The following is a 15715-nucleotide window of genomic DNA, read 5'->3' as shown; positions in this document are numbered from 1 at the left end:
ATTAGAGCGGCAATCAAAAGCCAGGGCAGTTATTAAAAACCAAAGCCCATCAGCTGCCCAGCAGGAGCTCCCCTCATCCTGCATCACAGCCCACTGCACTTCCCTGCACCTTCACTTTTCCTTTTCCTGACCTTTGCCACTTCTCCCTCTTTTTCCCCACCAGCATCCCCCTTCCCTCACTGACAGGCACTTTGGGGATCCTCTTTGGGAATCGCCTTTCCACAGAGGGAGCAGAAGGAAAAGGCAGCAGGAGCAGCCGGCACTCACATGTAGCGCAGGTGAGGGTTCTTGGCAAAGGCGCGTGGCTGGATATTTCGTAGTCCTGAGTTCCTGATTGTCCTGCAAAGAGATGCAGAAGGGCAGCGATGGAATCAAGGCTGATGACTGCTCTAAAACCCTGCACTCAGCACCTGAGGTGCACTGGGAGCCCTGCGGTGCCCCCCCAAAAGGCACATCTCTCCCCAGACAGCCTCTCTGAGTTACAAGCGAAGAGGAAATTGGGCTTTTCATCTTCATCTGATATCAGGACAGAACAGGCTCAGTACAGAGCAGCTGCTGAGCGAGATTCTCCCTCCACATCCACCAAGGCTTGCTGGAGTGGCCCAGAGCATCTCCTGTCTCTCTCTTCTCCCTCCATCTTCATGAGCAGCACCACCTGGCCCCACAGCAAACCTAACCTGCAACACCACCACCTTCCCTCCCTCAAAAGGACAAAACCCTTCTGCTTGCAGCTCTGATAAGGAAGAGTGAGTACTTTGCATAGGGAGTGATGGACATCAAAGGGAGAATCCTTTTCCCACATTGTTTTGAAGAAGCTGTATCAGCACTATGACCAGTGTTTATTAATATTTGCTGCAGACAAAAGTATGCCTGACCCCCTTGCTGCTTTCCTAGGTGAGATGAGAGTAGCAGCCAGCCTGCTTACAAGGTGTGTGTTAAAAATATTACTTGCTGGGGTTTAGTTATTGAGTGCTCAGCAATGTTCACCTCTCCTCCAGCCTGCGGGCAAGTTGTACCTAATGTAAAGCTCCCAGTGAAACGCATTAGCAGAGTCTCCGATTAACCCTGAACAATGCTCTGCATCTCACATAAGCAGCACTCAGGGTGCTCCCAGCTCCAGAAAGGGGAATGAGATTGAGTGATATCCTCACTTGGCCAGGATTCCCAAGTGTCTAGTAAGTCCCTTCAACCTCATGGACCTCAGTTTCCCTCCCGTGATGCATAAAGTCAGCCTTCCCTCGTACTCGAAGGGTTGTGCAGGGAGATGAGATTCCCTTATTGTGCAGCACCACCGTGATGACAACTGCTTTAAATGAGGACCAGCAGCCCAGCAATGGAGAATTGGTGGAGACAGCTGGAATTTCACATTGTGGGGCTGAAATGACTCAGAACAACACACAAGCCCACAACCAGCACAGTAGGGGAGAAGAGAGGTCAAGGCTGATGTGTGTTGACAGAGCTGTCAGAAGCTAGCAATCTTCCTTCTTCCAAACCCAGCAAAGACCAAAAAAGCACTTCCTCTCCATTTTGCAGAGTCTCATAGCAAAATACAGCAGAGCCAGTAGCTTAAACAGGCTCCAAACATGGTGGCATGCAGACTGTGGAGGGAGGGACGCCGCAGCTCTTGTCTGGAAAGAAGGGGCTGCCCAGTGCTGTTCTCCTCCCCAACATGCAGGACATACTCACAGCCTCTGGAGTCCCGTGTACAGCTCCATGTCAACAGCGTTCAGTGTCTGCAAGTTCTTCCAGTTCTCTATGTGTCTGTCAAGAAGAAGAAAAGGCTCAGCTGCCGCATCATCACCAGATGGTCGCTCTGCCCATGCAAGGGACAGCACACAGCAGGAGTGTGTCATGCCCAATCACCCAGCCCCACACCTCTTCCCACCTGCCTTCAGCCAAAACCTTCTTGCAGATCTGGGGACTGAAGCCACTCAGGATTCAGCACCCACACCCTCAAACACATACAGTACATCACGCTGCCAAAATGGGTAGTTTCCCATGCTACTTTTTATTCTGTTTTTCCCGTGCTTTGGGAAAGACAAATAACATGATTTTACCAACAGTTTTGAGTGTGTAACGTGCAACCGATCCATTAAACATCCTTGACGAAGTCATCGCCCCTCTCTGCGCACATTGACAAAACAAAACCACAATTCACACAAATAAAGGCAAATAAAACCTCTCAACAAAAAAACAAAAAAAAATAAGAAAATGAGGAAAAAAAAAAAAAGGTCATGTATTTATCCAGTCTCTTATGGGAGTGGACAAACAGGGTCCTAGTTTTTGCTGGCTGGAACTGCTGCTGGCAAGGGAACACCAAACTTAGTTTTCAAATTGTGCCTTTATTATAAATTCCTCAGTCGCCTGGGGCGCTCTGGAAGGTATGTTATAGAGAACAAAAACAGAAATAGATCTGTCACCGCAGGATCATTATTCAGTAAATATTAGAGCCGGGGGAAGCTGACAGATCGACAGCCCCAGAGAACGGGGTCCCCTGTTACCGGCAGCACAGGAGCGATGCTGGCAGCAGTGTGGCTGGGTGGCTGCAGCTACAGGCTTCAGCTAAACAAGCTGCAACGCTGCGTGGTGGGGAAGGACTTCAGTCCTCATCCTTCTCCCAGATTAAACTCGGGCACCCTCCCACCAGAAAGCACCATTTCAAGAGGGTCTTTGCTGGGGAGCAAGCAGAGGTGGTTCTCTCAAAGTGAACTGAGAGAGGGAAAAACATCTGGCTGGTCCCCTTAGACAATATGAGAAAGAAGCCCAACTTCAAAGGTTATGAACACACACCCCAAAGTTCAGATCTGCCTTGATGTAATAGTTGGCTTTGGATTTAGCCCTGGAGAGGGGAAATATTTCCAGGTGATGCAGGGTTGGTGTGACAAGCCAACACTGAGAACTATCCCATAATTTTACAATTCTAGGCAAGAAGGCTGTAGGACCCCACATGGTGGTCCAGAAGGTAAGCAGAAGAGGCACCTTTGACCACTTCCAGAGCAGTCACAGGGGCCACATGTTGCTCCTCCGGCACTCGCTACACCTTGTGCTTGCACAAAACCAGATTAATTAGCATGACAGAAGTATACAGATCTATTATTTGAGACATATCCCAAACACCATCCAGCTCAGGAAAGTAAAATGCAAAGCCTGGACTAAACCTAAACATATTTTTCTACTCTCACCATGCAGATCCAAGAAAAGCAGAGACCTGCAAGAGTCACCTCTGCTTTCCACATGGTCCATACTTGTCTGCATACCCAGAGGAGTTAGCATAAGGACGCAGCATTGCTCCCAACTGCATGACAGCATAAGTTATGGTTCATCCTCAATGACCTGCTCATTGGCTTGGATCGCCTGTATCCCAGACAGAATGAGAAACAGGACAATGATTACAGCCATTTCATATTCCCTGCCAACATCTGAGGCCCCTGCGAGCACTTGCAGAACAAAACGCAGACTGGGAGGAGTCAGTCAAGAGACCCGACAGCTCACTGAAACCCTTCTGAGACATGGCAGGACTGCAAGTTCAGGTCCTGGGCCATGAGACTGCAGGACTGAGCAAGGTTAGAAACGTAAGTTGAAGGCATTTCCTATCTGCAACTCCTATGTATCAAAAGAAAGGGTCATCTAAGAGAAAAAAGTAAAGCAGGGGGAGAAGCAGGAGTGGGATGATGTGGGTTTACCACCAGGGCATGCTGAAGCTACAGCATCCCAGCAATGACCTTCATGGAGGGATGGAGCAGCCCTGAGCCAGGAGTTATGGAGCAATCACAGCTGGGAAAGAGGCGGCGGCCAGATTGGCTCTTGTTTTATTGATTGTGTTTGCTAAAAAAAGTCACAGTTATTTTTGACCTGACACTTGAAGCCATGTGGACAGCATTCTAGAAGAGGCAGAGAGACCTGAACTTGTTCCCAGTGACATGCATGGGCATGACTTTCTGATAACTCAGTACAGAGGTCTTGGGGGGGTCCCTACAGCCAAGCCCTCCCAGAAGTGACATTGTACTAGATTGTAAATACAACTCAACCACCTGTGTTGCAGCCTCCCAAATAAAGCCCATGAGCTTCCTGAGCCAGATATGCTTTGGTACATCATTTATCATAGGCACACAACACCCAGAAAGGGAGAGACAAGAGAAGCAACAGTGAAAATAAATATATATACACGTACTCTTATGTACAGGATAATCACCCAGCCCAGCAGCTGCTTTACATAGAGGGCAATAGAGGGAAATAGCATCATCTTGAATTAGGTGCACAGGTCAGGCAGGGCACTTTGTGTCCTTTAAACTACACAGATATTTCCCTTCTCAGGGACTCCCAGAAATGGTTCTTCCCATTTTTTCCTCTGATTTTTCAACTTAGCAGGAATTGCACCCTTGCTCCTAGAAGTGACAAATCAGTCTTGGTTAACAGGCATCTCAAAGATACACCAGGAAAACCATTTTCTTTGGTTCCCTTTTGTTTTGGAAAGAATAGTATAACTTTGCACTGGCTGGGTTTGCCTCAATCCACGTTAAAAAAAAAACAGAAATGCATCTTATTCTGAAGCTCAAGGAATCAAGCTGTGATTGCAAAATTGGCCATGGTTGCACAGGAAAGCAAACAAATCAAGCAGAGAAACTCCACCCCTAAAAATAAGTCTCTCCTCATGTCCTTTAGTACTTTAACTAGCTCCCTCTTTTTTCCTTCCAGGATTTTACTTGCCCTAGAAATACTATATCCTCTCAATTGCTGCTGAAGACTGAGACCTTCTTCTCTGCCTTGGTTCATTAACCTGGCAGGAACACAGGTGCTGGGTTCATGCCAAATACAGATGTGACAACTCCCAGCCCTGCCCTGGTCCCTGCAATCAGGCATATAAATTACAGTCAGTGGGTTACTCCCCCCTCCCCACAAACGTCTCTAAATATATATTCCTGTGGCATTCCTCAGTTATTACTAAGGTAAGCTGCTCTTCTGCAAGACGCAATAGCTTCAAGACCAATACCATACTTCACAAATACTGAAGTGCTCACCATGTACACATCTACCTGGCCTCATTTCCAACTTCTAATCAAGACCATATGAGATACATTGCTAATGTGGATGAAATTGTGGGGTTTGTGGGGGTTTTTTGGTTTGTTTGTTTTGTTTTGGTGGGGGGGGGCAGGGGGAGTGTAAGGAATAGGTTAAGTACTTGCTTCCTTTTCATACTTCTTGTCTGCTTGGAGGATCCTGCTGGTCCAGGTCTCCTCACACCATAGACCTGTTGTTATTCCACACCTTCTACAACTGATCAAAGTCCACCTTAGCAGTAGCTCAGGCTTTGCCCTCCCAACTCCCACTGAAACAATGCACCAGAACTCCCCTGCTCTTCTCATTTCTGACCCAAATGCACTCAGAAGCATTATACACCATTTTCTCTCGTGTCAAAACTGTCTTTGCTTAGGCAGCTCTTTTCCTTTCCTGGCATTTCCTCCTCCCTCCTTTCCAAGCAAGAGCCAGACCCACCCTGCTGTCAGTTATAAGTTAGGTGAGCCAGCTCTTCTAAGGCTGCACGTCTGTACCAAGCAGTGAAGTGCAAGGCAAATTGTCTCAAGTGCTTTGAAGAGATACTAACTCAAGTCCAAGAAGTGATATAGATATATTGCTCAGGCAGAGTCCTGGTAGCAAGGTTATTTTGCTCCTGGTTTCAGACTCATAATTGACGCTCATGCTTGGTGACCTACGCAAGAAGGACCATTGTGATAGACACTGTAATAGCAAATGGCCTTCTATGTTTTCTTCATCAGCCTATTTACATCTCTCTTGTTTGAAAAAGAGTGACCAAAACCACAGAGCAGTCTCCAGGAGATATCACTTCGATAACAACACAAGCAACTCCCCAGTTACACTGGAAACATCCTGGCTTGTGGGTCATACTGGCCTTTCTCACAGCCCCATCAGCCTGGAGGCTTGTTTTCACCCCATAATTAAGCATTACACCAAGCACTTCTAACTACCAGGTCATTTCCAGCTGACCTGATTTCCTAACTGGCAGCAAAAGCCCTGTAACACCCACACGTGCATTTATCTCACTTTCGCTTTACAGGCTCTCTTGGTTTTGCTGCTGCAGCTCTTCTCCTTGGCCATCCTTACCCCACTTTGTGATCCCACAGCCCCAGCAGCAAAGCCCATGAGCAAGCCCCTGCCTTTCGTGCCAGTGTCCTCAACAAAAGGAGGAGCAAACATAAACCTCTGAGGTTCCTTGGAGGTGATCTCCTCTTTCAATACCTCACACCACTTCTCCATTATCCAACACTTCACCTACAACAGTTGGGCTATATACCACACTTACAATGTAATGTAGCACCATATTAACCTCTCACCACAAAGTCACCAAGTTTAGGTTTCAGCTGGTCTCCAGAAATGCAAGGACCTCACCCCACTTGCTGGAAGGGGACTGGTAGCCACCAACCCCACGGGAACAGCATTTCTTTTCATTCCCAGATGGACACCATGCAAAGAGGTGTTTGACGAGACAGGCTGGTGTCACCTTCTGGAGATCACACAGCTCCACATGCTGCCCTTCCAGCCAAGGGCCAATGCAACAATGAGACCGGAATATCCACTGGGATTCAAACACAGACAGGCTCATTTCATCCCACATGCATGAGCCAGAGGTGAAAAACTGCCTCTTATGCCAATTTACCAAGTAATTAGCTTGAGGCTACTCAATGTGTCTGGCCTTCCTTCACCCTCTTCACACAACAAGGATAATATTTATCTAATCTCGGCTTTTCAAGCACTGTGGTCAATAGCTAAAAAAGGCACTCGATAAGCACCAAGTAATATATAGCATGTAAACACACATGCTACCCAAATCCATATCTAGCCCAGGCTGGAGGGGAGAGGCTTTTCACCAGGATGCCATCAGCTCCAGTCACTGCCGGAGCAGATGACACATCCCTGTTAGAGCCATGCTGTGCAAGTGCCACTGCTCGTGTTTGGATACCGGGCAGTGAATAAATTGTGAACTAGCAAACAGGCAACACCCCAACACACACAGTTTTATATATCTAGGATACAGATATATATATATATATATAGGAAAGATAAGCAGAACATTTGACTCCTCTTTCTTGCAAGGCAACAGGAAAATTGATTCGTCATCCAGGCATATTATACCTCGCAATCCAGACAGAAGCATTAGCTTTCAATTACCTGATACATTTAGCATTATAAACACACCTCTTGGCACACCAGCTCCAGACCACGCAAATATGAATTTGATTGCAGGGGTGGAAAAGGGGGAAAACATCTCTTAAAACCCTGGACCAGTAAGACCTGTCACCTCCAGGCAGAGGTGCTGCAGATGTTGATGGGAAGCCCTGGAGGCTGGAAAACCCATGGTACTGGTGCAGGTCCCACACCCCAGGGCAAAGCACAGCCACAGTGCATACTGCTGGATCCTTTTATCCATCCCTCACATCCCACACAGGGTTGAGGAAGTCATAAAGGAATCAGCCATCTTTCACAGTATTATAAGGCACTTATCGCATCCATTTAATAACCAGAGGCACGAAGAACTTGATTCCCACAATATGGAAGTTATAAAAGTGAATTGGTAACTGAGCACTAAAGGCAAGTGCACCTGAATAAAGACTTATGAGGGCAATATTTTCCCCATTTAAAGTGTGGGTTTTCCCTTCCTGAAAACACACAGAAAAGTCACCCAGTGGTGGGTAACTTTGCATCAATAAGGATAATTTGAGGTCACTGGGAAAAGGAGGGGGAGAAAGCAAATCCAGCTTTGTAGAAACAATTATGAGCATAACCCCACAGTGTAATTGTGATTCGTCAAGGTAACAATCGTAAAACAGCCCATTGCAACACAGCTCCCTCTGCACTAGCAGATGTGCTCCTCTTGCTAAGGCCCTGTAGGGGTACATGGGTGCTGCAGAGGATGCAAGGGGGATGCACCCAGTCTCCATCCAGTCACATCCAACCTAACAATCCAAAATGAGTCTTTCCAGAAAGGCTGTGCAGAGGAAAAAGCCTCCAACCCCCAGAGCTGGGAGGGCATGGGAATGATAGAGCCCTACGCAAGCCACCACCGCGCTGTGTCTCAGTCTTCCTGGAGAAACCCAGCTGCTACACACAAGCAACTCACAGGACATGAGGCATTCAGAGGAGAGGACTCCCCTGCAGGACACCATTCAGATGAGTCCAGACAAGCTTCACACTCACCCCAACAGCATCTGCCTGGCCCCAGGCCAGTCAGGAACAACCATTAGGTGCAAAAGAGCTGCTACAGCTGTGCTGCCTAACAAGACTGCCACTTAAAGACACCCTACTGTGGAAGATACCCTGAGAAACAGCTTTAAGCTCTGCTGAACACATGTTTTTTCCAGGGACTCCAATTAAGCCATGCTGCCTGGCACCCATAAGGACACATAGCTGTATCTAAAGGAGGGAAGGAAAGTACATTCATTTAAAAAACAGTAGTGCCAACATGACCAGGACCTCACCCTTTGCTTTTGTCCCCAGGGACAAGACCATCTAAGGGACAGGGTGCACTGAGCCTCATGTCTGTGCATTCACTCATTTTCCCTCCACAATCTCCACAAGCCTCCAGCTCACCTGAGGACACCCTCCACATCCTGCACCAGCTCTGAATGGTAACTTATGGAGCAGAGACCATCTCTTCCAGGAACAATGTATCAGTATTACTAGAGGACAGCGAGATGCCAAGACCCAGCATGGACAGACAGCTGTAGCACACGGGAGGCAGTATGTTCCCATTATCACATGCTACATCAAGGTTTTCCCGTGCAGGAAGAGTTATGCCCCATCACTTGCTTTCAGAAAAGAAGAAAAAAAGGCAGTGGGATGGCAGAGCTGAAGAATTGCTGTGGGCAGCAGTATAACTGCCTTCTACCACAAATACCCCCCTTAATATCCCATCAGTAGTACTCAGCTAGTGCTGGGAGAAAGCAGCCTTGGGGTCCCAGGCAATAAGTGAGGTGTCCAAAATCATTCACATGCTGAAGAAATGTCATTTATCAGAGATGAGCAACAGTGCAAAAGCTTCAGGAGGAAACTCCCAAGGACAGCAGCATCTCCTGCACAGGGAGCAGGGTTAGCAGGACAGTGTCTCTGAACCCTTTTGTCTACAGGCTGGGGTCTTGACTCAGACCCAGCTCCCTGCCCACCACCTCAGCACCTCTCAGCAGCTGCAGGCTCTCTCCCCATATCTTTTTTATTGCCTATCACTGTCTGACCCCTTCAGACACCACCTGAAGTGATAGAGCACAAGACAGGACAAGCAGTTTAGTCCTGCAGGTATGGGCATAGATACATGAATGCAACCACCTTGGGATGAAGCATAGGTAAGAGCGAGAGCCCATTCTTTATCTGCAGCATCAGCTGTAGCTCACTCCCCTTTTCCTCTGGGTGGCAGACTCAAAAATGATATTATTTCCATAAAAGGATAATTCTTTCATTACTTTCTGGGAGGAGAGCCTGCAAAACCAGTCCTCTGTGCCCAGAGAGGTGCTTCCCAATGGATCTGGGGTACGGGGAGCCGAGGCTCCTGTTCAGGACCACTAACATCAACCCACACTGTCTAATAACACCACATCTCTGAAACAGCCGTGCAGCTGGCTGGGACGAGAGGGCAATCCAAGGGCAGGAAAAACAATTTCCCTGGGAGTTTTACACCAAGCACAAACCTCAAGGTGAGGCAGCACTCTTTGCTTTACAGGGAGCAAGAGACCAAAAAAGTTCCCATTTTTAGGCAGCTCCCCAGGCACCTGTCACGCCAAAGTTAAGGATGCTTTTATCCATAGGACTTCATATGCAGTGAGAGCCAGCAGCGTGCAGCATTTTGCGGTCTTTAAAGATCAAATGGCATTTTATAGAGGAAGCAGCACCGTGGTCAAAATCAGCTTCAGTAATCATATTCTGCCTTATTAAACCCTCCCTGCAACTTCAAACCAGAGGTCAGATTCCCTCACATTCCCATCTCTGAACAGGTCCAGGGCTTTTCAGAAATGTATATATATGTGTATGAATTAATACAAGCAGACAGAGCTGCCAAGCTCTGCTCTAAAGGCAGCTGCGATTCTCTCCTGGAGAGCACAGTGCCTACACACATTAGCAAGACAAGAAGATGTACTAAAGGTACAGGATCACTAGAGTTCAGCTTGGCAGGAGTAACTCTTGGTACAGAGCAGTGCCAAAGAGTGTGTGGTGGAAAGGAGCCCCCCGAAAAGGTACAGGGCCTTGGTGATGGGCAAGACAATGTCCCGATATACTCTATTAGCTCAGCTGGGACCCAGAGGGAAGCTCTGCCAGCCACATGCATGCATCGCATTTCATGCTGTGCTTGAAGACAGGAAAATGGATGGAGGAGGAAAAAGAGGAAATAAAATCTCCCACAAACTGGCTCTTACTGTGGTATACAGCACTAGGAATGAGGACACCGGAATGAGAGTCCAGCAAGAGCAGACACAAGAGCCGGGTATGGGGTTGTGGTCCTTAATCCAGACCCACCACCTTTCCTGGCCCTGCCCGCTGCCACCCACCCACACAAACCCACAAGCACGCTTTCTAAAACCACAGCCTCCACGGGAGTCTAAATTCCAAAAGCTTTATACATCCACATCAGCTTCATCTCAAATCCCATTCCAATGTAGCTGCACATTTTTGGCCAGATCCTTCCCATTGCTCCCGTGCCTGGATCCCAAAAGCGGCACAGAAACCAAAGCTTGGAGCTGCAAACTGCAGGTGCCAAAGGGTCACTCTGCTTCAGCACGGTTATAGCTATTTAGTGGCTGAACTCAGCACCCTCCCTCAGCCCCTACCCTATTTTATCCTCCTCCACCCCCTTAGCACAGCTCATTCCGTTTTCCAGCTTTCCCACATGCCAAACAACAGGAAAGCCGCTGCCTGAGCAAGTGAAGGGAGAGCCAATCTTGCTTGGACTCTGATCCCGCTCCCACGAACCACTTGTTTTCCCAAACGGGTCCCAAGGAGCCTGAACTTTGATCCTCCAGCATTTTGGCTCCTCAGATGTTTATGGAGCTCAAACAAGCGGGCAGCAATGCCCAGCTGGGCTGGCTGCAGGCCAGGCTCCCAGCCGCTCTGCTCAGGACGGCCAAAGGCAGAGCAGCTCCAACCTGCAAGAAGATCCGCCGTGCTCTCCGTTACCTTCACAGCACCTCAGGTCTGCCTGCCTATCCTACCAGCTGCTCCCTGTAAAGCCAAAGGACTTGGCAAGCTCCCCATGGAGTTTACTTTGACCTAACTGCCATGAACCCCCCAGGTTTGTATCTGCTTTCCAAATAAATCACAGCCAGTTTTGCCCACCCTCCCCAACAGCAATGGAGAGGCTCTTCCATCATCCAGTCCCCTTCTGCCCAGCCAGGAAAAAAACACCCCTTTTCCCCCACCCCCTCAGCTTTTCCAACACACTCAGGAGTAAGGAGATGTACACATTAAGACAAGGTGACTCAGAGCTCTAGGCTTCCCAGGATAGCAGATATTTTTTGGGAAGTCAGCTGGCTCCAAAAAGGAAAAGATAACCAGCACACCTATAAACATGACACAGGCAGGAGGTGGCAGGGAAGGAAAGAAAGGAGAGTAGGGAGGAAACAGACACTTTAAAAGCTCCTCTCCCAGCGCTCTACTTTGTTCATATAAACGTGAAAAAAAAAATTGCCTTGCAAAAATGTTATAGAAGATACTCTGACAGTCAGAGATGCTGCTAACCAGGTTGTTGTGTTTGAGCTTATCCAGATACGTAAACAGCAAATCTGGAGACTGTTTCCATCTTGTATCACAGCTCAGTCTGCCATTCCTCTAGATAAAGGAATAACTGAATTATGCTCACCCAGCACCTCGACAGAGAGCAGCACTCACAGCCAGGGCTTGCCAGCTCTCCAAAACCAGCCGCCCTAACCAAGCCCCTGCTCCTGAAAACAAGCCTCTTATCTCTGAAGCATTCCCAAGAGGCTGGCATTAAACTGACAGGTATAAAGTCTCACAGGAGCATTTGAGGGATCCAGAGGTCCTGCTTGGTTGTAATTGCGGAGAGACAGCGAGCAAGGAAGGCAGGCTGCACCTCCTGACAGCGCCTGCCCTTTCACCACTTGGGCTGAAGATGGATTTAATGGAACACATGTCTTTTTGGCATTGAGTAAGGTCACGGAGCAATTTCAAAGCCAGAAAGCAGGTCATTGGACAAAGTCCTTCCAGTGAGATTTTTTTTTTTGTATTGTTATTGCTGGATTTTTAAAAAAATTTTTTTGCAAATAATAACTCCAACTTTGTTTCTGCTCCTGGACAGCTGGAGAGCCAGGAGAGTCCCAGTACCAGCCCAACCTCAGAGCAAATTATGGGAGCCGGGAGGGTTATCAGCAAAAAGGAAGCTCATTCTGCACAAAGAATACGGACATTGTCTGCCGCCAGCCCTGGGCAGCCCTCCGGGGAGCGAGCTGGCTCACTCGCAGCCTGCGGCAGCTGGGGCCCAAGAGCCCACACCGTGTGCCAGGCTGGGGCTTACTGAGGACGGCAGCTGGCAGGGGACAGCCCTCCTGCACAGCGGCTCCTTCGCCCTCTGTGCATATTACAATGCACAGAGGTCCCTCTTCGTGGTCCCTCTTCCTCTGCAGCAGGAGGCCTGGGATCAGGTCTCACCAACCTGCACAGTTGGCCTTTGCACGCAGGTTCCTCACACCAGCCTTGCACCGAGCTTTACAGGATGCCCATCAGCCCCTGAGTCACCTTCAAGCCTGCCAGGTGGCCAGCAGACTTGACCAAAACCCTACTGGTGGCCCTCAAACCCACACCACCATCAAACCACAGGTAAGCCCCAACAGCAGTGGGTTAAGCCACTCTCTGATCTCTGCTGCAACACCAAGATTCAGATTCAGCCTCTGGAACCAGACACACAGCATCACTGTGCCAGGCTTGTGCACGCATTCTCACAGCTTTCTGCCCCAGAAGCATCATTTACACCCTTCTAGCTGTTCTCCTGGCTACCAGCAATGGCAGGAGACAGTGGAGAAGGAAGCAGGATGAGGATGAAGGGGAGGGCAGAGCTCAGAGCCAAAGCAGCCCTAGGAAGCTTCAGGGCCAGAAGCCACCCTTCCCTCCCCCAGGGCTCTGGACCCTGCAGGAAAGCAGTGACAGATAAAAGGCATCCCCAGCTGCCACCTGAGTGACACAGCTCCCAGTACCGCTGGAACCTCCTCACGGGCAATGAGCACAGTGACACCACCATCTTGAGAATCATCAGCAGCTGCAGCATCTTCCATAGCCCCCTCAAGAGCTGCAGCACATGCCCCTTCCATGCAGCACAGCCACGCATGTTCCTGCCCCTTCCCCAGCCCCAAACCCCCATGAGAGCATCCCAGCCTTCCCAAGCAGCATGATGCCAGCACCAGCTCTAGTTTCCATATTTTGCGTGGCCAAAGCATCAGGGCTGCCTGTGGGATGCCCAGCCAGGATGTCCCAAACTGATACACCAAACCAGGGAACTTCCCCACTTAAGATCCCACACACTGACCAATAGCTTCTGCCCAAGACTGTTTTCAGCTGGATTGGCTTTGGTTTTTCACATTTTTCCCATATCTCCCCTTTGAAAAAGCCCGTAGTTGCTATGGAAATACTCTCATCAGTATGGGTGGAGCGTAGCAGTACCAGCCAAAATTCCCTGTGGCACCCAGTTAACACCAGTGTCTAGAAAATAGTGCTGGAGGTTACCCCAAGCTGCACAGGGGATACCCGAAGCTTAAAGCAGTGCTTAGCACCAATGGGTGAGCGAGACCCATCTGGGAATCAAGGGCAGGACCCAAAATTCACCCAGGTATAAACCAGGTTAAAAAAAAAATAAATAAATAAATAAATTATTCAAAACATCCTCACACTAACAGCTAAGAGTGTTACAAACAGCAAAAAGCCACTGTCTCCCTCAGCTGTATCTTCACCAGGAGCAGGAGGCAGCCACAGACAAGGGTGGCAGGAGCCAATTCCTTGCTGAAAACACTTGTGGCGTCTTTGCAGGTGAAGGATCATCCTTCACCACTCAAGCTTGGAACAAGGTCTCCAGATACCCAAGACCAGCCAGGTGGGAAATGCAGCTTCTCCACAGGAGCAGACAGAAGGACAACAGTGCTCGGTGCACAGAGAGGTGCTACTGCAGTGCTGGCAGGGGTAGCACGTCTGTCATTAACAGCGGATTTAGGATGTTAGGGACTCCCATCTCCATCACCCCACCCAGCTGGGAGAGAGGGAGAGTGTGATACCCTGCCAACAGCATGGACACCTCCTGCCTCCGGCCATGCTCAGTAGCTGTATTCAAGCTGTTAGTAACCAGCTGCAGCCCATGACAAATGGCAGCAATGACAGCAGGAGGCTCTCCCAGCAGCAGGATGCTAATGAAGATCTCTGCCACTACTGAGGGCTGTCCCCAGCCATCCCCAACCTGAGGTCACTTCACAAATGGCAGTTTAACCCTGATGCAACCTGGCACCACAGCAGTGAGGTTCTGAGTTCCACAGTAGACAGACCATTCACCAAACCATTGTCACCACTCACCATGGACCACCACACATGAAACTCCTTTCACAGTATTACTGCATGCTTGGCAATGAGCAGGCTACAGATGTTTCTCCAAGCATTTGTCTCCTGGAGCAGGGATTTTCCCACATTCAATGCTGATGCCACCATGTAGATCTCACCAAGCTTCACCATCCTCCTTCACCAGCTCTACATGAAGCCACTGGGGCTGTCACACAGCACATCCCACCCCCAGTCCTGCCTGCAAAGGGGGAAGCATTTGGGCAGTACCACCATGACACCATGAGGCACTATGGCACATCCACTGGGCTGGCATGTTACTGGTGCCAGGGTGGACCTGAGATCAGCACACAGCATTGCTGGACCCTGCCAGGCCCCGCAGGTGCACAACCTTAATTAAAGGTCTAAATAACAATCGTATCAAACTGCAATGGGCACATCTATCTCAGGAGCCAACCACTTCTTCAGACTTGCCAGGTCCTGAACACTTTCCCAAAAGGACACACTCAAGAGAGAAGGACGAACTTGGGCTGTTACTGACCCATTCAGGCTTGGTCAGAGACAAACAGGAACCTGTGCTCCAGCGACTGTCCTTTCCCATCTGAATTTAACAAGTTGAAGATCTAAAGCGTGAAGTAGCAGCCAAAATGCTTCCCATCCCCACTGTTTTGTCCCATGCCTGGGGAACACACAGTCTCTCTTGCTCCCTGCTGGCAGAAATCTCATTGCACCAGCACAAACCTTTGTACTCCACAGTTTTGGGAAGCTGTTTATTGGAACAAGTTACATGCAAAGCTGCCTGCAAAGTAAAGACCCAAATCTGTCCTGCTTGGACCAGGGACAGTAAACCCAGGCTCAAGCCAGGGGAGCAGTCAGACACTCCCACAGTCCCTTTATCCCCTGTGACCAAAAGACAACCTCAGTGATGGAGCATGCTGCAGAAAACTAAAGCACAGACCAAGAAACAACTTGTACTTCATCATACAGCAAACCCTTTGGGTCACCATAAGATGCAAATCTCCCAACATCCACCTTTTCACCATCTTTACCCCAGCCTGGGGTTCCCCATCAAATTCTCAGCAGCAAGGATGTTTTGTTGAGGCTGGTTCAGCCCTGGGGATGGTGGTACCAGGCAGATGATGCTATCAGGCAGCAAAGCAGCACTTTG

At 49.0% G+C, this 15715-nt stretch overlaps 1 protein-coding gene across 3 annotated transcripts in view; it reads right to left on the bottom strand.

Annotated features, from left to right (window-relative positions):
• The window catches only part of NTRK3 (neurotrophic receptor tyrosine kinase 3), a 211114-nt gene that overhangs the window by 177035 nt on the left and 18364 nt on the right, over nucleotides 1–15715 (bottom strand). For all 3 annotated transcript variants that reach the window (XM_082060583.1, XM_082060584.1, XM_082060585.1), the window contains exons 2-3: nucleotides 1687–1761; nucleotides 268–339 (exon numbers count right to left, since the gene is read on the bottom strand). In XM_082060583.1, the coding sequence (XP_081916709.1) occupies nucleotides 268–339; nucleotides 1687–1761 (147 nt within the window). The remainder of the gene's footprint in view (nucleotides 1–267; nucleotides 340–1686; nucleotides 1762–15715) is intronic.

This window comes from Streptopelia decaocto (assembly GCF_964273445.1).
Source record: "Streptopelia decaocto genome assembly, chromosome: 9".
NCBI lineage: Eukaryota > Metazoa > Chordata > Aves > Columbiformes > Columbidae > Streptopelia > Streptopelia decaocto.
The sequence above is the reverse complement of the archived record's forward strand: the minus strand, read 5'-3'. Positions and strand labels throughout refer to the sequence as shown.